General features: G+C 42.4%; 1 protein-coding gene across 1 annotated transcript; it reads left to right on the forward strand.

Moving 5' to 3' along the window:
- The first annotated feature begins 6,965 nt into the window (after positions 1 to 6,965).
- ZNF577 (zinc finger protein 577) lies at positions 6,966 to 22,986 on the forward strand. The gene is made up of 6 exons (XM_063615660.1): positions 6,966 to 7,060; positions 7,441 to 7,639; positions 7,916 to 7,994; positions 9,792 to 9,918; positions 10,916 to 11,011; positions 14,738 to 22,986. The coding sequence occupies exons 3-6, from the start codon at positions 7,956 to 7,958 to the stop codon at positions 15,727 to 15,729; spliced, it is 1,254 nt and encodes a 417-aa protein (XP_063471730.1). The 5' UTR covers positions 6,966 to 7,060; positions 7,441 to 7,639; positions 7,916 to 7,955; the 3' UTR covers positions 15,730 to 22,986.
- The last annotated feature ends 1,424 nt before the right edge of the window (positions 22,987 to 24,410 follow it).

The following is a 24,410-nucleotide window of genomic DNA, read 5'->3' on the forward strand; positions in this document are numbered from 1 at the left end:
AGATCAGAGCAAGCTTGAGCCTTTGAGAAACTAAGCAGTTTATTAGCGCCCCTGGCTAATGTTGCAAAGCCAAGATCCAGCAGCTCACGTGGACTGGAAAAAGGGTGAAACGGGTCGTTTTCAATTGCTTTTCATCGTCAGAGCCTACCTGTCTTAAGGCGCGTAAAGAGGGACTCCGCCTGCTGTAAGGTTGAAATAAGGTTGAAAATGGCTGCTCCCAGCAAGCGTCCCCTGGGCGCAGACATATTGCATCATAAAGGGACGGCCGGCGCCGTATTCCGCGTCTCTGGAAAGACAATGTGTGGCCCTCGCCGGCCGCCATCCCCGAAACTTGCGAGTGTGGCGTCTGCAGCGTGCGGTGTTGGCCGGGCGGTGGGCAGAGGCGAGTGTTTAAGAGACTTAGGGTCCGTGACTCACCTCCAGCAGTGGAGACAGAGGTAATGGGTCTGGTCTGCGTGGGCTTCTGGGAATGTTTCAGGGGCAGGGAGAGCGCGTTGAGTTTTTTTTCTGTTGTTCGCTAGCGCGTGGGGTCCATGTTGCGGGGAGCTCTGGGGGGGTCCTCGCTCGGGGTTCGTTTCGCCGCCGTGTTGGGGTTCCCAGAGTCTAGGAGCTCATGGTCTCCGCATTGGAACCAGCGCTTGGGAGGTCTTCGTTGCACAGTAGCGCTAGGGCGTCGTGGTGGGGAAGCGAATCGTGTCGGTGTTGGAGACAGCTCTGGGCAGTTCGTGTTCATTGCTTATCACATGCGTACTTAAAAAGGGGTCTGCTGGTCCCCTTGCTTCCCTGCTACTGTATATTCTGTAGAAAATTTGCTTTCAGGTTCATTGCGACCCAAGTAATAACATCCCCATCATTTTAAATACTCCTCCAGAAAATAACTCTGGTTTAGTGTATTTCATGTTTAATGTTGGGATCAAGTGTCTAGGTATTGGTATAATTTTATTCGTATTTAATAACATCTTGTTAACTACATATTCCCATATTACATGCTCTTTGAGAGTTTTCTTTTTTAAATTGCTGCAGTTTCATCAAGTGGTTGCTTTAATTTGGGTAGAATTGATGTAGATCTGGATGCAACACTTTCAGGAACATATGATGGATTTCCATTAACCCAATATTTTTATTTCTTTGACTAGCTGTAGTGTTTTTCCATACGTATCTTGGACATTTCTAGTTATGCTTATTTCTACATAGTTAATACTTTTTGTTGTAAATCGTGACTTTTTTTTCGCGTAAGACCCCTCCCCCTTTCCTTTTTTTATTTCTAATTTTACTTAGTGGACAAGAACAGAAGTTAAAAATATATGCGTTTATTCTGTCACTTCATTCTACTCATGTCATTACACATAACTTATAAATTGATGTCTTTCTTTTTTCTAGTTGAGCATTTTTGTCATCTGCAAACAGTTTTAGCCAGGTGGCAAGTGTATGGACTGTGGAGTAAGAAGTACCTGCCTCTGCCTATGACTTGGGTACGTTAATCTCTGAGTCATTTTCCTTATTTGTGGAAAAAAAAAGCTGTCATAGTTTCTTTTTCATGGAATCATTATGAAGATTAAGCGGGCAAATGTTCTTTAAGTATATTCAAAGTGTAGTACTAGGTACGTAGTATGGTCTGAATAAATAATTACTGTGATTTATCAAGTTCATATTTCTCTTTCCTAAGGGCTTTTGACCTTTACAATTATTTTCATTTATATTTTTTTCTCTTTAAAATTTTCTTTGATTTATGTTGCTCTGTTTCCCAATTTCATGTATTCCTGAGGGGAAAAACCATACTTGTCAATAATGGTTTGTTCTTTTAATATGAGACTGGATTTTATTTGCTAAAATTTTATTTAATATTTTTGCATCAAGAAATGAAACGATATCTTGGATTAGCTTCAGAATAATCCATAATCCATTGCTGGAGAGGGACTGAATGGTGGTATAGATAAAACAAAATTAGGTGTGAGTTCATCATTCTTGAAGTCACATGATGAATATGTGGAATTTGAGGATACTGTTCTTTTGCTTGAAATTTTTCATAGTAGAAAATTAAAAAAAATTTTTGCCTATACATTTATAAGAGAAATTGGTCTCTTAAGTTTTTTTTTAAGTGATTCTACTTGAAAATCACCAGGTTAAAAAAATAGAATAATGTAGCATCCCAGAAGCCCTCATCTTCTCTCTCCTCCGCAAAGGTAATTATTATCCTAAAAACATCATAGATGTGCATGGTTGTCACCTTTGTAGAAATGAAATCCTAAGGTACACATTCTTTTGTGGCTGGCTTCTTTTGCTTAATATTTTTGTTGTGAAATTCATCTAAGTTGCTGCATATAGCAGTAGCTCATTTCCTTTTCACTGCTGTGTAGTATTCCATTGATGATTATACCCCGTATTATCCATTCCACTATCAAGAGACATTGTTATGGCCTATGGGAGTTATGAGAATTGTTGATATGAACGTTTTTCTACATGTCTTTTGGTGCATAAAAGTTCTATTGAGGGCTGGGCGTGAGAGCTCATGCCTGTAATCCCAGCACTTTGGGAGGCTGAGGCGGGTAGATCACCTGAGATCAGGAGTTCGAGACCAGTCTGGCCAACACGATGAAACCCCATCTCTACTAAATACAAAAATTAGCAGGGCATGGTAGCGGGTGTCTGTAATCCCAGCTACTCAGGAGGATGAGGCAGGAGAATCACTTGAACCCAGAAGACAGAAGTTGCAGTGAGCTGGGATCATGCCATTGCACTCCAGCCTAGGCAACAAGAGTGAAACTCTGTCTCAAAAAATAAAAAAAATAAAAAAATAAAAAAAAAAGTCAGTTGAGCATATACTTAAGTGTGTTAAGTATAGAGGAATGGAGTATGCTAGACACAAGGAGAAACCACAAATGCCCAATCATAATGGGAAATTCTTAACATACCTCTCTCAGTAACTGAGAGAAGAGGCAGACAAAAAGCTAAAAGGGTATAGATTAACCATTGCTGGCAAACTTTCTGTAAAGGTGCAGACAGATGACAAATATTTTAGTCTCTGCTGGCTAAATGGTCTTGTCTGCATCTACTAGGTTCTGCAATTACAGAATGAAAGTGGCTATACAGAATGTATAAACAAATGGGTGTGGCTGTGTTCTGATAAAACATTATTTACAAAAACAGGCAGCTAACCCACAATAGTCCCAACCCCTGAAAGGTTAGAATGACATACATGATTAACAAACTTGACCAATCTAAAACACTGCACTCAATAATTTTCCTCAGATGCACATAGGACATTTATAAAAAGTCACCATACTGTTGGCCATCAGGCAAGTCTAAATAAATTTCAAAGGATTAAAACCATACAGAATATTTTCTTTAACTACAGTGGAATTAAGCTATAAATCAATATCAAAATGATTTATTCGCTATAGAATAGTCATGTGACTTTTTGGAACTATCAATTCAGAACGTGCTGTTTTCTTGTCAGAATGATTGGCAGTTATGCCGTACACTTCTAAATAATCTGAGTTCAAAAAAAAATCACAGTGGAAATATTTTCAATTGCATTTTAATAAGAATTCTACATGTAAACCCTTGTTGAATTTAACCTAAGCAGTCAGTGGAGGAAATTTATAACCTTGAATGCAAGTATTAGAAAAGAAGGAAGGATGAAAATCAATGAAAAAGCACCTATCTCTATAATTCTGTTTTTTTCCTATTCTATTGATTCATGTTGGTTTTATATAATTGTTAGAGAGGCTTCACTTTTTCTATGATTTGTGAATGTTACATAATATTGGAGTCATCTCTGTACTGTAAAGATTAGATAGAACTCATCAGGCTCTGATGAATCTTTTTAACTTTTTTTCATGGAAATTGAGAGTATAATATTTGCCCATAACTTAGCTTCAACAGTTACCAACTCATATTCACCTTTCACATCAGTCATATTTATCTGTGCCTCCACTTTTGTTTTAGTCTGGAGACTTTCATAGAAAATCCAAGGCTTCGTGCCTTGAAACTTGTAAGTATCCCAGTATGAATCTCTAACCGGTAAGGTCATTAAAAAAATTTCTAACCACTAGACCATTTCCTTTTTGTTTTTTCTTTTACAGACAGGATCTTGCTATGTTGCCCAGGCTGGTCTTGAACTCCTGGGCTCAAGCAGTCCTTCTGCCTCGGCTTCCCAAAGTGCTAGGATTACAGGTGTGAGCCACTTCACCCATCCTAGACCATTTTCAGTGTATCCAAGTTAATAATAATTTCTTTCCTTTTCTTTTTGGGCAGGCAGACTCTTGCTCTGTCACTGAGGCTGAACTGCAGTGGCATGATCTTGGCTCACTGCAATTCCCGCTTCCCATGTGGAAGTAGTTCTCCTGCCTCAGCCTCCCGAGTAGCTGGGCTTACAGGCATCCACCACCACACCAGGCTAATTTTTGTATTTTTTTGTAGAGATGGGGTTTCTTCCTGTTGGCCAGGCTGGTCTTGAACTCTTGACCTCAAGTGATCTGCCCATGTCGGCCTCCCAAAGTGCTGGGGTTACAGGCGTGAGCCACTGTGCCCAGCCTATTTCTTTAGTTCATTGAATAGCTAGTCCACATGCAGTTTTTTTCTGATCATCTCATCATTGTCTTTTGACATTGGATTGTTTGAATCATGATCCAAATGATGTGGGTGCATTCGATTTGCTTGTTGTATCTCTTAGATCTCTTTAATTTTGTAATAGCTCCCCTTTCTTTTTTTTTTCTTTGTTTTTTTGCCCTCATGCCTCTTCATATGTTGCAGCAGGAAGTACACAGCACCATCCATGAAGGATTCTTACCTAAAAAAATTGAACATGGGACTAATCAAACCTCTAAGTTGAACTACTCACTCAATTAAAAGGAAAAATTGGGAGTTGGGTAGGTAGAGAACAGCAAGTTAAACTACGCCACGAGGCTGGGAGCAGTCACTCATGCCTGTAATCCTAGCACTTTGGGAGGCTGAGGTGGGAGGATTGCTTGAGGCCAAGAGTTCAAGACCAACCTGGCCAACATAGCGAGACCCTGTCTCTATAAAAAAAAAAAAATTTGGCCAGGCGCAGTAGCTCACACCTGTAATCCCAGCACTTTGGGAGGCTGAGGCAGGTGGATCATGAGGTCAGGAGTTCAAGACCAGCCTGGCCAAGATGGTGAAACCTCGTCTTTACTAAAAATACAAAAATTAGCCAGGCGTGGTGGTGGGCACCTGTAATCCCAGGTACTCAGGAGGCTGAGGCAGAGAGTTGCTTGAACCCAGGAGGCAGAGGTTGCACGAGCTGAGATCACGCTACTGCACTCCAGCCTGGCAACAGATTGAGACTCCTTCTCAAAAAAAAAAAAAAAAAAATTTTTTTTTAAAACCCCCACAAAATGATACCTGATACAGCAGTCAGCCAAATCCAAAGGTAGGCCATCATATGGGAGAAATTACCTGTTTCCTTCCTCCCTGCTTCATTCCTCCCAAAAGCAGATAAGGCTGAGGGCTTGTAATGATTTGGAAGCATCCTAACTTTTATTTGAAGTGGAAGGCTTTTTTTTGCCTTTTTTTTTTTTTTTTGAGACAGGATCTTGCTATGTTGCCCAGGTGGGAGTGCAGTGATGTGATCATAAACTCAATTCAGCCTGGAACTCCTGGGCTCGAGTGATCCTCCTGCCTCACCGTCCTAAGTACCTGGGACTACATGCATGCACCACCATGCCTGGCTAATTTTTAAATTTTTTTGTAGAGGCAAGGTCTTGGTATGTTGCCCAGGCTGGTCTCGAACTCCTGGCCTCAAGGAATTCTGCCTTCACCTCCAGAATTGCTGCAATTACAGGCCTGAGCCAACACAGCAGACCCTAGTTTTTTTTTTTATTGGATACTGTTGGCTGCTAATCTGACATCCAAGCCCCCTTTGTTAAGAAAATTCCTCTTTAATTTAGGTAACTGTCCTCTGGACATTTGACCTGAACCTCAGTTCAGTAGGAAATCCAGATTATTCTTACCAATCAGGGTGGTATCATTGCCATTCTCAGTTATATTGCCGTGTTCTCCGCATGAGTATTTGGTGCAATTCTGATGTATTACGTATGAGGGAAAGTCTGCCATGAGCTTCTGGGAATGGTTGGATCCTGGATTTTTCAACCCTGGAGATCTCTGCTCCAACCCATTCATGCATAACTGCCTTTTCTACCTCTTAGTTATCCATATGGATTTCTGCATTTGGGTTGGGTACCGCTGTTTTTGGACTGGCCCTGTAGGGAGGCTAGACTGAAGGGCTGGGGCTGGGATGAAATGGTCTCAGGATTGAAGGTAGAGGAGGTTTGCATCTTGACCAGTGTGTTTACCAGTGGGTCAGAAAATGGCTGGGAGATGAGCTCTCTGGGTGTAAAGGATACAGGCTTGCTAGAGAGTCTTGAGAATGACTTGCTGGGGTGACAGCAAAATTCAAGTTGGTCTCACAGTGTGGGTGTTCTCAGAGTGTGAGTTTCTAGAGCGGCTCTTGGGGAGACTGATCTCTGAACTGCTGCTTCTGGGGCAAAGATGGGACCGCCTTTGCTTTCCTGCCTGTGTGGAAGGAGCAGGCTGAGCATGCACACTGAATATTGCATTAGGAGATCACAGGCTCTTGTTTATGTAGCTGTGACTATGTGGCCACCCCACAGTGTAAAGCGCTGGGAAGTAAAGTTCTAAAAGTGGGTAGGAAAGAGAACAAATTTGCACTGTGAGGCTGTTGTAGGAGGGAAGTGTTACAAGGGAGAGAGCCAGATGTAGATTCAGGTTCCCATGCTACTAATTAGGAAGAATGTTAACCTGCACAACACACTTTGTCTCAGCAAGCCTCAGCTTACTCATGTTTAAAATGGAAATAGTAATGAGTACCTTATAAAGTAGTATTGACGGTTTAGTAAGACAGTGCTCATGGTTTGTATGATTAGTAAGACAGTGCAATAAACAAAAAATTTAGGAGCATGTGGCTGCCGGTGGTGATTTTAAGTCAGTTTCCTGAGCCACCACTTCTTTTATGTTTTTATTTTTAGAGACAGAGTCTTGGCATGTGTCCAGGCTGGTCTTGAACTCTGGAGCTCAGGTGAGATCCACCTGTCTCAGCCTCTACAATAGCTGGAACTCTAGGGCACATGCCACCATGCCTGGCTTTACCACTTCATTGTCTTACCTAAAACTGATATATGTGAGAACTTGGCAGTGGACAAGACCATAAGGTGGTTTTTGTTTACTTTCTCCTGTTTCACATCCACTCTATTTCTGACATAACCAAAAAAAGGCATTCCTCTTGCCCATTCCATATCTTCCTCTGGATCACTGCCCCATGATGTAATGGCTTCCAGGGTGTTAAGGAGACAGATGAAATATTGGAACCTGATGTTAATGTGAGTCCAGATGGCAACTGGAGACCTGTGATCCTAGGAGCATGTCTTCTTATCATTGAATTTGGTCTTGAATCCACAGGTTCTAGCCTATAGGAACAAGATATTTTCAGTAATGGAAGAAAGAGCTTCCAGGCTGGGGAAGATCATTGTTTCCAGTGGTAGCTTGACCTGAGATGATACCTGACCACAACTTCTGGGAAGGCCCAGAATAGACAGAAGAGAGAGAACATCCTAGAGTTGCTAGCCCCTAAGAGTTGAAGGAAATGGCCAAGGCCCAGGTGAGGTTTGTTTTACCTGTTTTGTCCTTTGTTTCCCAGTGGGTCTGTGGAAGCTTGTAAAAGACAGTCTGGTTGAATGAGATAGTGTATGCTGATAAAAATCAGGATCTGTGGGAAAATAAGTTTAAGTTGGAATCTTAAAATCCTGGCAAATTAAGAAACGAGATATATGGATCAGGGGGTTTGTGCCAAGTTCTTAATGTCGGAGCATAGCTAAGTGACTGTTAAGACCCTGTGGGTTTTCTCTGCTTTAAACTGTCTCCTTTTTTTTGGCAGCTGAAATAACAGGAAACACCTGAAAAACGCCACGATTGTAATGTCTGTGAGGAGAGAGCAAGGCAGTTCTTCAGGGGAGGTAAATGTGTCATTGCTGTTAGATCTTGAGAAATTTCTTTCCTTCAGAGAGCTTTTGTGGTTGACAGTATCCTCAAAGTCAGCCTTGTAATAAAGGCATGGGATGTTTTCTTTGGCTTTTTCCTATTGTTTAGTGGGGTAAGCTAAGGAGTAATGCCAAAGGAAAACTGGATTGGACAAAATTCGTCGAAAATAGTGTGCCTTGAAAATAGAGGCTTCTGGTCATCTGACTTTGCCCAGTAATAAAGCCTGGAGTATCCAATAGAATGAATGGGCTGCTTGACCTTTGAATGATCCTCCATGAAGAAGAATTCTCTCATCCAGATTTTTGTTATTGATATAGCAGGAGACAACTAACAGCTCCATTCTTTGGTAACAGTGTGGAATGCAGATACTGACAGTGCTTCTTTCTTACCTTCTTAACTCCAGGTTCAAAAAACAAAAGCGCCAGTTCTGCTTGTTCTGCTTTTTCTATGTTTAGTTACTGAAATGATACATGGCTACATTTGCACGCAAGAGGTTCAAGCAAACAGAAGCATTTGTATCAAAAGAGAGTATCTCCTTTCACCCTTTTTCTGCCCAAACTTCAACCCAAAGGATAATGAATAAGTGTTCATAGTTTGGGTCTCTATCTAGTTCCTCCCTGTGATTGACATCTGGTAGAATATATTTATGTACATTTCTGTATACATACATGTGTATACTTATACATACGTAATTGTAAATATTACTACTTTTTTTTTTCCCCCAAGATGGAGTCTTGCTGTGTCGCCCAGAGCTGGAGTGCAATGGTGCAATCTTGGCTCACTGCAACCTCCGCCTCCTGGGCTCAAGCAATTCTCCTGCCTCAGCCTCCTGAGTAACTGGGATTACAGGTGCGTGCCACCACACCCCGCTAATTTTTGTATTTTTAGTAGAGATGGGGGTTTCGCCATGTTGGCCAGGCTGGTCTTGAACTCCTGACCTCATGAGCCCCCTGCCTCAGCCTCCCAAAGTGCTGGGATTACAGGCGTGAGCCACCACACCCAGCCATATTATTACTTTTTTTTTTTTTCCTTTTGAGGTGGAGTCTCGCTCTGTCGCCCAGGCTGCAGTGCAGTGGCGCAATCTTGGCTCACTGCAAGCTCCGCCTCCCGGGTTCATGCCATTCTCCTGCCTTAGCCTCCTGAGTAGCTGGGACTACAGGTGCCCACCACCATGCCCAGCTAATTTTTTGTATTTTTAGTGGAGACGGGGTTTCACTGTGTTAGCCAGGATAGTCTTAATCTCCTGACTTTGTGATCTGCTCGGCCTCCCAAAGTGCTGGGATTACAGGTGTGAGCCACCACGCCCAGCCATATTATTACATTTTTTAAATATGTCTTAGATCATATATTATTTGGGAGCTTAGTTTTTTGCATTTAAGAGACTGCCTTGGAGATCATTGATAGTCATGTGGGCATGTATACATCTACCTCATTGATTTTAACATTTTTGTAGTATATTATAGCATGGAGGTGCTGTAATTTAACCCTGTCTGCTTTTGATAGACATTTAGATTATTGGTAAGTTTTTCATTATGAGAAACAAAGGAATAATGAACATTCTTATTACACGTTGTTTCATATCTATGCAAGTACTGCCTTAGTGCTTTTTTAGGGTAGGAAGAATTGGTGGAATTCCATGGTCCTTTGGTATGTGAAATAGTCATGGTGTGCATAAGTTGTCATGGAGAAAAGGATCAAGACATGTCCCCATCCCTCTTTTCCGCATCATCTATTGTTATCCACCTCAGATTACATTGGAATTGTTATTATAGGGGTCATTGTCATTCGAAGATGTGGCTGTGGGCTTCACCAGGGAGGAGTGGCAGTTTTTGGACCAGTCTCAGAAGGTCTTGTACAAGGAAGTAATGTTGGAGAACTACAGCAACCTAGTATCAGTAGGTAAGGACAGCGTCGCAGTCACTTACCTTTTCTTTCTTATTTGGTGACCACTGTACGGTCCTGTAAATATTTAATGGTTTAGACTAAAGCATTGTATGTTATAGATTTTTTGTTGTTGTGGTAAAATATATAACATAAAATTCACTGTCTTAACCATAAGCGTGCAGTTCAGTGGGTTAAATGCACTCATAGTGCTCATAGTGTTATGCACCCACCAACACTACCTTCTGTCTTCTAAAACTGAAACTCTGTACCCATAAAACAACAACTACCCATTCCCCAACTTCTCCCCAGCCCCTGGCGACCACCATTCACTTTCCGTCTTTAGGATTTTGACTTCTCTAAGTACCTCATATAAGTGGAATTATATAGTGTCTGTCTTTTTGTGTCTGGCTTATTTCACTTAGTATGATGTTCTCAAGGTTTATCCATGTTGTAGCATGTGCCAGAATTTCCTTTTTAAGGCTGAATAATATTCTTTTGTATGTATATACCGCCTTTTGCTTATGCACTTATCTGTTAAGGAACACTAGGTTGCTTCCATGTTTTAGCGCTTGTGACTCATGTTGCTGTGAATATGGGTGTACAAATATCTCTTTGAGACCCTGCTTTCCATTCTTTGGGGTATATACCCGGAAGTGGAATTGCTGGATGATATGGTCATTCCATTGTTAATTTTTTGAGGAACAGTCTTCCACAATGTCAGTACTATTTTACATTCCCATCAAGAGTACACAGGGTCCCAGTTTCTCCACGTTTGACAACAATTGTTACTTTGCTTTTTGTTTTGTTTTTGATAGTAGCCATCCCAATGGGTATGAGTGTGTTGTAGACTTGTATTTTCCTCCCTGGCACCAAGTGGTTGTGCCCCTTTACTGAGTGAAAGATTTTTACTTTATCAAAGTGCAAATGCCGTGGTTCCTGAGACATAACCCTCTCCATCTTCATCCATTCCCCAAGCACACGTGCCAAGTGTTCAGTGATCTCCCATTTATAGGGTATCAAGTCACCAAGCCAGATTCGCTCTTCAAGTTGGAGCAAGGAGAACCCCCATGGATAGTGGAAGGAGCAGCCCACAGTCAAACCTTTCCAGGTAAGTGAGTGAAAACTAAGAAAATGGCATGAAAATCCCAGCTGGTCGGAGAAGGGTTGATGCTTTTAGAGTGTTCTTTAGAGGACTTTACGGTAGTTGGTGGCCCAGAAACCTAATCAGCCTTTCTGCATCTGTGTCCATCCCTAATAGAGCCGGCTCTCAAGGATAATGCCTTCCTTTCTTCTGTTTTCTGGATCTGATTTCAGTCCATGTCATCGAAGACCTTGAATTCTTCCCTGGTTCCATTCTTCCCAGCCTGCTCCTGACTTTTGCTCCTTCCTTACTTGCTTTGAAATTCCCGTTGTAACCCAGCTGGATTGCGTTGCCTTTTTTTTTTTTTTTTGAGACGGAGTCTCGCACCGTTGGCTGGGCTGGAGTGCAATGACGCAATCTTGGCTCACTGCAACCTCCACCTCCCAGGTTTAAGTGATTCTCCTGCCTCAGCCTCTCGAGTAGCTGGGATTACAGGCACCGGCCACCAGGCCTGGCTATTTTTTTGTATTTTTAGTAGAGATGGGGTTTCACTACATTGGCCAGGCTGGTCTCGAACTCCTGACCTCATGATCCGCCCACCTTGGCCTCCCAAAGTGCTGGGATTTCAGGCGTGAGCCACTACGCCTGGCTGGATTGTGTTACTTTTACCACTTCTGTCGCTTAAAAGCATGTCCCGGCCCCTCTGGAAAGGCCTGATTTCCTTTACTGAAAATCACCTCACCTTAGCTCACGTCAAAGCCCCCACACCTTGTCTCTCAGGGCATCTCTGTCGATTTACTCACGCACTGCTCCCCGCCCTTCCAGCTTCTGTTTTTTTTTTTTTAATCTTCTGCTGATTCTCCTGGTAGAAGTTTAATTCATTCTCAGGGCCTGAGCTCTCTGGCCCCTGCTGGAGACTCGCAAATTAACATGTCTGCTACTAATGTCTCATCTGCACTCTAACCTGCTGTGTGTCGCCAGCCGCCAGGACAGCTCTCCGAATATTTCCTTCTTCCAGTATGTGAAACCAGAATCCTCCTTTCTCCCAGATGTTTCTACCATCATGTAGTATACTCATATATACTAAAGATTTCAGCTCTGTCTTCTGACAAATAGCTTCATGCAGATATTCCTTTTCTGTAATCTCACCTGCCTTCTTATTCTCTATTTTGCCAGCACCCAGGATGAGTATTCTGTGAAATTCTTCTTCCCTCGGCTTCAGGGTTAGAAACTGGGATTCTCTTTCCTCCTGGAAAATCCTTTCCCTCCCTGTGCATTATATTTAGGCTCTGCCATATTGCTCACCACTCCGGTGCCCGGTCACCTTGGAGTTGCCTTGAGTCTTCTCGGTTTACTCTGTTCTATGTCTGAAAATCTTAGCTGCTCCTGTTAATTTTTATTGTTTTGAACACTCCACTCTCAAGTCCCACCTCACAGTAGGCCGTGGTAATAGAGGTTCTCATCACCTCCATTGCTGCACGTTTGACTGACTTCCATTGTTCTGTGAGTTCCATTTGGTGTGATGGCTTCAATCCCCTCTGGGCAGGGGCCATCAAGGCACTGGAACTTGATGAGAAGACACGAGGAGTGAGTGTTGCTTGAAGAAAGAAGAGGTCCACATATATTCAGAGATTCAAAAGAGGAGAACCCTGCCACGTAGAAAAAGTATCAGGGTTGTGGTAGGAGAGTCAGAAGATGTCCATGAAATAAGTGACAAAATTATTCCAAGGAGGAGGAAGGCATATATTTTATTGAATGCTACAGATAATGTCAAATAACATGAGGAATGACATCTGTGCATTTGATCATGTTGCATTTTTACATCCAGATACTGCCCTCTTTCACTGTCGGCTCTTGTTTTACTTCCAAGAACTAGTTTTTGACTATTCCAGGGCACATTTGGAGCTCCCTCTTTTTTTTTTTTTTTTTTGAGACAGAGTTTTGCTTTTGTTGCCCAGGTTGGAGTGCAGTGGCCCGATCTCAGCTCACTGCAACCTCCATCTCCTGGGTTCAAGGGATTCTCCTGCCTCAGCCTCCCAAGTAGCTGAGATTATAGGCGCCCGCCACCATGCCTGGCTAATCTTTTTTTTTTGTATTTTTAGTAGAGACAGGGTTTCACCATGTTGGCCAGGCTGGTCTCGAACTCCTCTCACCCACCTCAACCTCCCAAAGTGCTGGGACTACAGACGTGAGCCACTGTGCCTGGCCACCTACTTTTCTGACTTTTGTCTCCTTTGTGTCTATGCTGCACTAACTTAGTAATGGTCATACATTGTTTTGTGTGTGTATTTCACTGGTTGGTATGAGGCTGCTTTTACCCTCATTTTATTAAATGGCACCAGCACCTACATAGGTGTTTAAGCCACATATTGAGCAGTTATCCTCAATTCTTCACTTTTCTACTGGCAACATTTGTTCTAAGAGTGAATCCTATCTTTTCCTCCTCCATACTTATGTTCTTGTTTTTTCACATTTCTCCATCTCCATTGTAATTATTCCTGATCAAGCCATCTGAATTCTGCCATAACCTCCAGCATATTCCCTTCTATAATTTCATCTTTTCAATGCGTTCTCCATGGAACAGTCATGTTTTGGAACTGTCAATTCAGAACATGTTTTCTTGGCAAAAAATGTTTGGTGGCTTACTGCCGTTGTTCTTAGCATAAATTCCAGTTTCTAACAAAGTCTTCCTCCAAAATCTTTGTTTTTAATTCTGCCAGCCTTGCCAAACTTTTGTATTTCTACTTCACTCAAGCTCAGGATATTCCAGGTAAACCAGCTTCTCTTACATTTTTTTTTTTTTTTATCATACCTAAGTTTTTTCTGCCTCTAGGTTTTCACACTGGCTGTTCACTTTTCTTGGAATGTTCTTTATTTTGTTCTTTGCATAACATTGCTCTTTCTTACCCTATGATGTGAGCCACTTCCTTTGCACTGTTCTTCACATTCTGTAATTTTCTTACTTCTTTGCATACCTGTTGATTCTCTGTCTTTACCTGAATGACAGGTTCATGGAGAGAGAGAATAATTATTAGTCACTGTAGTATCCCAAATACCAGTCTATTCAGTGTTTGTTGGGTGAATACATCCATCCCCTCCATCTATTTTTGATTTATTCCAAATATTTGTTTCTATTCTGTCTCCATTTGCAAGGTCCGATTTGGGAGGCAGCCCAAGTTGTATTGATTCATTATAGAGTATCCATTGTTGTTGCTAAAGTTGCCGTATTTTCCTTTTGCTGTTTTATAGTATCATCCTCTTTCGCAGAGTGTGAGGTACATTACTCTGAGACTGAGATCTTAGAAAAGCCAGCCAAAACCATGGCATTTTTGCACCTTCTGCCACCTCCACAAAAAATTATCATGAATGTTCGTATTGTTCTTTTTCCTAGAAGAAATTTGGGGGGTTGACCATATGCAGTGCTACCCAGAAAACCAAAATGAGCTTAAACATTTTGAAAGATGTCAACAAAGTTATGCCCTTGGAAATAAGTTTGGTTTATGTAAGAGCATTGTTCCTTTAATATAAAGACACAGTAAGTTTGGCTCGCATTGTAAAAGTTTGAAATCTCATTTAGGTTTTGTTATCCAGAATAGAGGATATGCAGGAAAAGATTCTGATGCATTTGGTGGATATGAGAAATCATGCCTCCATATCAAGTGTTATAAAACTCTTATTGGAGTTAAATACCATAGATGTGTTAAACCCAGCAGCCCTAAATCACAGCTCAATGACCTACAAAAATTTGTGCAGGAGAGAAACCACATGAATGCAGTGTGTGCGGGAGAGCCTTCTCCAGGAAAGCACAGCTTATTCAACATCAGAGAACTGAAAGAGGAGAGAAACCCCATGGATGTGGTGAATGTGGGAAAACATTCATGAGGAAGATTCAGCTCACTGAGCATCAGAGAACTCACACAGGAGAGAAGCCCCATGAATGTAGTGAATGTGGAAAAGCCTTCTCCAGAAAGTCACAGCTCATGGTCCATCAGAGAACCCATACGGGAGAGAAACCCTACAGATGCAGCGAATGCGGAAAAGCCTTCAGCCGGAAGTGCCGGCTCAATAGACATCAGCGATCCCATACTGGAGAGAAACTCTATGGGTGTGGTGTGTGTGGGAAAGCCTTTTCTCAGAAGGCATACCTCATTGCACACCAGAGACTTCACACAGGAGATAAGCCTTATAAATGCAGTGATTGTGGAAGAACCTTCTATTTTAAGTCAGACCTGACCAGACATCAGAGAATTCATACAGGAGAGAAACCTTATGAATGTAGTGAGTGTGAAAAAGCCTTTAGAAGCAAGTCGAAGCTCATTCAGCATCAGCGTACTCACACGGGAGAGAGACCATATTCATGCAGCGAATGTGGCAAAGCCTTTGCCCACATGTCAGTCCTCATTAAACATAAGAAAACTCACATAAGAGAGACAGCCATAAATTCACTGAAGGTGGGGAAACCTTCCTCAAGGAGTCATACCTCCTTATACATGAGTGAACTCATACAAGAGCAAAAGACTGTGAACACAGTACCTATAGAAATGCCTTCCTCAGGAACCCCGCCATTGTTAAACAGGAGTGAGTGCCTGGTGGGCAGAAATGTAGTGATTGTGGAACAACCTTTTCCAAGAAATCAAGCCTTTGTAGTTAATCAGGAATTTGAACAGCGAATAAGCCTCACGAATGAAGTGAATGTGGCCCCATCAGTAATAAATTATATCTTGTATCTTACAGATATTGTATAAGAATAAATCTTCTGATACCAGAAAGGGGGGAAAATCTTTAGTAGGAATCCTCCAGCCATTATATGCCAGAGAGCTCATTTAGGGCTGAAACACTGTGGAGGCAGTGGTTGTGGAGGACATTTCAGTGAGAAGTCAAACCTGTTGAACGCCATTGAAATCATGTTGGGTAGAAATGCAGCTGTTGGCCGGGCGCGGTGGCTCACGCCTGTAATCCCAGCACTTTGGAAGGCCGAGGCGGGCGGATCACGAGGTCAGGAGATCGAGACCATCCTGGCTAACATGATAAAACCCCATCTCTACTAAAAATACAAAAAATTAGCCGGGTGTGGTGGTGGGCGCCTGTAGTCCCAGCTACTCAGGAGGCTGAGGCAGGAGAATTGCTTGAACCCGGGAGGCGGAGCTTGCAATGAGCTGAGATTGCGCCACTGCACTCCAGCCTGGGAGACAGAGCGAGACAACGTCTCAAAAAAAAAAAAAAAAAAAAAAAAAAAAGAAATGCAGCTGTTATGAGGAAGTCTTTACCTGGAGATGATATCTCAATTGGTATCAAAAGAATTCTTACAGGAATATTTATGAAAGATTGTGATGGTGCTTTTAGCGCTAAATTGTGCCTCATGTGCCAAAGAAACATAGACAACTGTAGAGGCAATGGATATGGAAAACATTTTTAGTAAAATTTAGAGAATTTAGAGAAAAGAAAAACTCTTGAAAGTAAGAAATGATGGCAACTCACCAAATTAACTCATGTATCATACTTTTATGTCTTGAGAGTCTTGGAGGGACGTGTTTAATGAAATCTTGAACCCCAGGAATGGTATTATGTAACAAAAACCTATGAATATAACAAATATGGAAGTAAAATTGTGTTAGTTTCTTATGAGTGCTGCACCAAACTAACACAGATTTAATGGCTTACAACAACACAAAATCATTATCTTACAGTTCTGGAGGTCTGAAGTCCAAATGCATCTCACGGGGCTACATCAAGCTGTTGACAGGGCTGCTTTTCTTTTTGGAGGCTCTAGGGGAGCATCTTTCCTTGCCCTTCCAGCTTCTAGAAGCTGCCCAAATTCTGTGGTTTGGGGCCTCCTTTCAAAACCAGCAATGGCCAATCAGTCTTACATCACTCAAACACTTGAGTGTTCTGTCTCCCTCTTCCATATTTGAGGACCCTTGTGATTACACTGTGAAAACCCAGATAAGCCAGGATAATCTCCCTATCTTATTATGATCCAAGTATGTTAACATTTTATTCTATAATCAGAGAATCTTATGCTATGATTGTTATATGTGAGCATTATAGATGCTCTTGAAATGTTAAAATCACATCAGCACTGGAAAATAACTCCTAAATGTCCAAAAAGAACATGAGATTTATGATGCTTGAAATGTTGCTAAACATAAATTTGTATCTATTCTGAAATTATATAAATTAACCTACCTGGCCAGGCACAGCGGTTCACACCTGTAATCTCAGCACTTTGGGAGGCCAAGGCAGGAAGATCACTTGAGCCCAGAAGTTTGAGACCACCCTGGGCAACATAGCGAGACTATCTCTACAAAAAAATAAAAATAAATAATAGCTGGACTTGGTGGTGTGTGCCTATAGTCCCAGCTACTTGGAAGGCTGAGGCAAGATGATTACTTGAGTCCAAGAGTTCTAGGCTGAGTGACTGTAGTGAGCTATGATCGTGCCACTGCACTACAGCCTGGGTGACAGTTAATAAGACTCTGTTTCTAAAAAAGGGAGAAAAAAATCTAACATACTTTATTATGAGTACGGAATGCATATGACATAATGCACCTGGATATTGACTAACTTTTTCATAGCCAACCCAAACAGTCCCTTTTTCTTTTACAGTAAATGTCTAATGTATATAATCTCCTGCCTTAAATATCTAAAAAAGATGCACAAAATATATGAATGAACTTCATCAGACATTGAGAAGTAAAGGGCTCAGGACAGCTTTCCATGAGAGAAAGGAAACAATGAAATGAGCCTTATGATTGCCCCAGCTTAGTGCCTGGAGGAAGTTTCCAGTCTGCAGGATTGAGAGGAGAAACCCAAGCAGATCCCAGCCATCTCTCTGAATTGAGACAGAGTTTAGGGTTTGAGGAATTCAAGGTGGCCCAAATTCATGAGTTGGATTATTGGAGAAGAGCTGCACTCAAGAATTGAGAGTTCTATAGAGTTTCCCCCACACGCCTTTTGAGTCATAATCAGCATATGTATGTGAGGAAACCCCCACTAGGCTGGAGGAAGAACAGGAAGAAATGAACACTGAGAAAAATCCTTGGATTATAAACAAGGTTGGGAGTAATCGGCATTTCCACCAGCTGGAATGGAAACGCTCCTAACGTTTGGAGAATCACAGGGGACCTTAAGTAAGGAGTATTGCCTCTGTGGGTGGCTCAGATTTGCTCTATAGTAAAGGCTGCCTTGAACCCTCCTCACAAAGCATACATGCAAGCCATGAAAAGGCCATACTTTCCACGTCAGCAGTTTTCCAGACAGAGACTAATAAAGAAGTAGAAAGCAATCTATCAGTCAGTGATTGACCATGTCTGGCATCCAATCAAAACTTACCCAGGTGTGCAAAGAAGCAGGAAAATATAACCCCATAACATGAAGAAAACTCAGTAGAGACCCAGAAGTGGCACACTGATAGCAGAAAAGGATGTTAGAAATAGCTGCTATAAATGTCCCATATGAATCAAGTGGATTACGAAAACTATAATTTACTGATGGGTTCCCCCCACCTGAACAAGGGGCAGATGAAGCTCAGTCTACGCACTGGACCCAATGCCCCTAGGATGTTCATCCTCCCAGGGAGGGACCAGAAGGAGGCAATTGCCAGCAATCGGCACCAGGTTCCCTGATAGGGAGAAGCAAGCTCAGCTGAATTTGTGGAGTGTAGTCTACCCGGTGTTTAGCCCCTCTTTGCCTTTTCTAGGACTGAGGCTTTTGAGCAAGGCTGCTGAGCTTCCTAGGAAGTGTAGTTTGGCCATGGGCAGTGCCTGAGACACCTGTGCTGGGCAGTTGAGATTTATGGGAAGTATAGTTAGGAGGCCTAACAACTTATTCTAGTTAGCGGCTGGTGTGTCTTGACTGTTTAGCCCCTGTAGGGGTTTCTGGCACACATCTGCCTTTGGCCATTTTTCTCCACATTGAAGGGGGCCAGCCCCTCCACGCCTGTGGGTGCTTCTCATCAGCTGGGACGAGAGACTGAGAAAATAAATAAGACACAGAGACCAAGTATACAGAAAGAACAGTGGGCCCAGGGGACCGGTGCTTAGGATACGGAGGACCCGCACCAGCACTGGTCTCTGAGTTCCTTCAGTATTTATTGATCACTATCTCTACCACCTCGGAGAGGGGGATGTGGCAGGACTATAGGGTAATGATGGGGAGAGGGTCAGCAGGAAACGTGAGCAAAGGACTCTTGTGTCATAAATAAGTTTAAGGAAAGGTGCTGTGCCTCCATGTGCGCATAGGCCAGATTTATGTTTGACTTTACACAAACATCTCAGTGCAGTAAAGAGCAGTATTGCTGCCAGCATGTCTCACCTCCAGCCATAAGGCGGTTTTCTCCTATCTCAGTAAATAGAATGTATGATTGGATTTTACACGGAGACATTCCATTCCCAGGGACGAGCAGGAGAGAGATGCCTTCCTCTTAGCTGCAAAGAGGCCTTCCTCTTTCACTCCTCAGCACAGACCCTTTATGGGTGTTGGGCTGGGGGACAGTCAGGTCTTTCCCTTCCCACGAGACCGTATCTTAGGCTGTCTCAGTGGGGAGAAACCTTGGACGATACCCAGGCTTTCTAGGGCAGAGATCCCTGCGGCCTTCGGCAGTGCATTGTGTCCCTGGGTACTCGAGACTGGAGAATGGCGATGACTTTTCCCAAGCATACTGCCTGCAAACACATTTTTAACAAAGCACATCCTGCACAGCCCTAAGTCCATTAAACCTTGAGTCAATACAGCACATGTTTCTGCGAGCACAGGGTTGGGGCTAGGGTTATAGATTAACAGCATCTCAAGGCAGAAGAATTTTTCTTAGTACAGATCAAAATAGAGTTTCTTATGTCTTCCTTTTTCTATGTAAACACAGTAACAGTTTGATCTATCTTTCTTTCCCCCACACACGTGCATGAATTCTATCTGGGTGTTCAAGGCAGTTGAGGAGGATAGTAGTCAGAACCTTAGCCAGTGCTTGCTGGGGCTTCTGTAGGCAGCATTATGAGGGAATTGGCCTTGGGCACAGTAATTCTAAGCTCATCTGGCAGTTCTGCTCTGGCCGGGGCAGACTTTGGTGGGTCAAACCCAGTTGGTTCTTGGTGAGTCTGCCTTGCTGTTTGGCTGAGATGGGAAGCAGCCCTACAGAATCCCATTGTTGGGTGGGACATGTTTGCCCTTGTTCTTCCTGCTCGTGTGGGCCAGATGGATCCCATGTTGGAGGCTGGGGAGGGGACTCAGGGAATGGGTCTTACTTAACCTTACTCTGCTGACTTTCTCCTTTTACACCCCAGATGAAACTTTTTTAGGTGTGTAGGTGTCTATGTGTCCTATGGGGTGTCCAGAACTGGCCTATTAACAACTGTATCGCTGTTAACAGAAAGCTTCTAGAACAGTGTCTACAATGCAGTGCTTTGAGGACTAAGTCAGCAACTTTTAAATAGAACTTCTGTTACAAGTGGGAAGATGATTTATGTATAAAGAAATTTGACACACTTAAAAACTTACAACTCCAGGTGCACAGATTTACAGATGCCATCCACTTTGTCTTGATTCCCAATTTAGAACTTGGGTCTGTAGATTCTAGAACCTGCCAGACCTCACAGTAGAAATCCAGTGTCAGCTCTCCCACCAGAACTTACCTGGCTCTGATCTCATGCAAGGGAGAAGACAATCCAGGTTCTCATTGCCTTTCTCTGTATCTGTATTTAGGCGTGAGGGTAGAGGACTGGAAATTCCTCATTGGTGCTGATTAGTCTGACCTCTGAGGGCTTTTTCCAACCCTAGCTTTGTTTTGTTTGTTTGTTTGTTTTTTTTGTTTTTTTGAGACAGAGTTTCGCTCTTTTGCCCAGGCTGGAGTGCAATGGCATAATCGTGGCTCACTGCAACCTCCACCTTCCAGTTTCAAGTGATTCTCCTGCCTCAGCCTCCTAAGTAGCTGGGATTACAGGTGCCTGCCACCACACTCGGCTAATTTTTTTTTTTTTTTTGTATTTTTAGTAGAGACGGGGTTTCACCATCTTGGCCAGTCTGGTCTCGAACTTCTGACCTTGTGATCCGCACACCTCAGCCTCCCAAAGTGCTGGGATTACAGATGTGAGCTACCATGCCCTGCCAGCTTTATGTTTGTAAAAAGTTGTCCTTCATTAAGGGAGGGAAATTGAGTAATTGTCACAATTCTAAAAGCTGGGCCTCTCTCTGAAATATCTTCTTTACTCTTGATAAGAGATCTTTTGTCAGATGTTCAGAATCAGAAAAGACAACAGCTAGATCATACCTTAAAAATGATAGCCTTTTCCTAAGAACCGAAGAAAACGATAAAAGCCCTGGTGAGGTTTTGCTTTTTACTTTTGCCTTTCTTTCCAGTGGCTTTGCAAGGCTTAAGACAAATAATTATTAAATGGAAATACATACATTTCTAATTTAAAAATGTAAGGAAAACTAAACAGAAACCATAAAATCAAGGTTCAGGCAAAGGTAGAATGAGGAAATGTAGCTTCAAACAGAGTGCCTTAAGTTTGAATACAGGTGAATAAATATGTAAGAATGATGATGTACTTAAGTTGTTTCTGATTTCTTTCTTTCTTTCTTTCTTTCTTTATTTTTTTCTTTCTTTCTTTTTTTTTTTTTTTTTCAGAGTCTCACTCTGTCACCCAGGTTCAGTGACATGATCTTGGCTCACTACAACCTCTGCCTCTTGGGTTCAAGTGATTCTCTTGCCCCAGCCTCCTGAGTAGCTGGGATTAAGGTGTGTGTCACCATGCCTGGCTAATTTTTGTATTTTTAGTAGAGATGGGATTTCACCATGTTGGCCAGGTTAGTCTCAAACTCCTGACCTCAGGTGATTTGCCCACCTCAGCCTCCCAAAGTGCTGGAATTACAGGCATGAGCCACCACAACTGGCCTGTTTCTGATGTTTCTGGTGTCAGTAATGTATTAATTTTCTGTTGATGCCAAAACAGATTCTCACAAACATTTAGCAGCTTGAAACAACACAAATTTATTATCTCACAGTTGTTTAGGTCAGAAGTCTGGATTGGCTTGACTGGTTTCTTTGATCTGGGTTTCAAAGACTGAAGTCAAGCCAACAGGGCTCTTATTGGAAGACTCTGGGAAGAATCCACTTCCAAGCTTATTCAGGGTGTTGGCAGACTAATTGTGAGATTTGTTTCTTTGCTGGCTGTCAGCTGGGGGTGGTTCTCTTATTTATTTATTTTACTTTTTTTATTTTTAACTTTTTTTGAGACAGGGTCTTGCTCTGTCACCCAGGTTGGAGTGCAGTGGTGCAATCTCGGCTCATTGCAACCTCTGCCATAGTAGATGTTGAATCTGCCAAGCTGAAAGTGTGTCCAGAAACATTTCTGTGCTGTTCATAGACACCTCCCATCAAGCCCAATTATAAGTGTTCAAGTCTTTGTCATTTCCCGTGAACAGGCTCTCAAGCTACCAAACCAGATAGCTTAACTTTTTTTTTTTTTTTTTTTTGAGATAGAATCTCGCTCTGTCGCCAGGCTGGAGTGCAGTGGCGCCATCTCGGCTCACTGCAATCTCTGCCTCCCGGGTTCAAGCAATTCTCTTGCCTCAGCCTCCTGAGTAGCTGGGATTACAGGTGTACGCCACCACACCCAGCTAATTTTTGTATTTTTAGTAGAGCTGGGGTTTCACCATGTTTGCCAGGATGGTCCCGATCTCCTGACCTCATGATCCGCCTGCCTCAGCCTCTCAAAGTGCTGGGATTATAGGCGTGAGCCACTGCGCTCAGCCAGTGATCTTTAATTTCAAACATGGAGAAGAGTCATGGAGAATAGAGGATAAAATGCAAGGTCAGTGCATTTCAGGTGAGTGAGAACCAACAAGACGGGAGACCTGGAAAGTCAAGTAGCTGGCATGAGGGGTGGACTCCTTCCAAATGTGTTTAACAGGGCTAAGACTTTGAAGGTGACTACAGATACCTCAATAATTGATGAGGCTCTCTTTTGGTTGGCATTTCAAATAAAATGTACCTTTTTCTCTCTTCATATTGACTCAGATTCTCACTATCGACACATCATCACAACACTACCTTTTACCCTGGGGTAAGTGTATTTGGTCTGATTTTTGTATTTCCTACAGACCTCAGTGAATCATATGAGAATGTATAAAAGCAACCTAGAAGGTGGGAGTGCTCACCATAGTGTGTTCCTGAAAATATGGTGTTAGAAATCTTTGGGAAGGCCGGGCATGGTGGCTCATGCGTGTAATCCCAGCACTTTGGGAGGCTGAGGTGGGTGGATCACCTGAAGTCAGAGGTTCGAGACCAGCCTGGCCAACATGGCAAAATCCTCTCTCTACTAAAAATAAAAAGTTAGCTGGGCGTGGTGGCGAGCGCCCTGTAATCCCAGCTACTCCATCCAGAGGCTGAGGCTGGAGAATCACTTGAACCCGGAAGGCGAAGGTTGCAGTGAGCCGAGATTGCGCCCCTGCACTCCAGCCTGGGTGACGAGCGAAACTCCATCTCAAAAGAAAAGAAAAGAAATCTTTGGGAAAGTTCATTGACTGTTGCATGCAGAATTAATGAATCAGTGAAACAGGTTGACTGCACTTATCTTTATGTGAAGAGCTGAGAAGACTTTATTCTATCTTGCTTCCCATGGATGTTGGTTCCTAAGACTTAATTGGCCTCTTTTCTTGATACTTGGTTGTTTGAGCCTGACGGATGGACTTTTTCCATTCTCTGGGCATCTTCTCGTAAAGCCTTCAGAGTCAGAGAGCATAAGGGTGCTTCATCATTGGTAATTTCTTTTCTTTGTTCCCAGTGTGACCTCATTGATTTCATGGACTTAGCAATACTATTTATATGCTGATGACTCAGATTTCTCTCTACAGGCTAGATATTTCCTTTTCCTGCTACATTTGCCTGGGAATTTCTTGGAGATCTAATAGCTAACTCAAACTTCAGGTCATCCTTGCTTCACCATTTCACTCATCCCACAAACGCAGTCCATTTAGCAAGTTTAATCTTTACTTTGTCCTTATATCTCGAGGTCCTCTACTCCTTTCTCTAACAGTTATTTTTACTCAAGCTTCGATGTCCATTATCTCTTGCCAAAATTATGATAGTTTTATCTAATATACTCTCAGTCCTTTACTCTTGTTTCTGTTCTCCACATAATACCCTTAATGAATTTATTTTACTATTTTTATTTATAAAAATAAATGCGGGAGTCAGGGGCAGGAGACAATGTTTCCATTCCCTCACCTCCAAAATCCCTGAACATTAAAATAAACATCAGAAACATTTTGATTCTTAAAGACTTCAGGTTTTGACAAAAGTGTTGTGGAAGGTAATTAAAGCTTCATATAAAAAGGCAAATCTTAGTTGGAGGATGGAAAGATCTAAATTATGGTCTAAAAAGTGCTATATGATATAGCAAATGTACACTCATTCACAGGATGCAAGCCT

The sequence above is a fragment of the Symphalangus syndactylus genome, chromosome 13 (assembly GCF_028878055.3).
Source record: "Symphalangus syndactylus isolate Jambi chromosome 13, NHGRI_mSymSyn1-v2.1_pri, whole genome shotgun sequence".
Lineage (NCBI taxonomy): Eukaryota > Metazoa > Chordata > Mammalia > Primates > Hylobatidae > Symphalangus > Symphalangus syndactylus.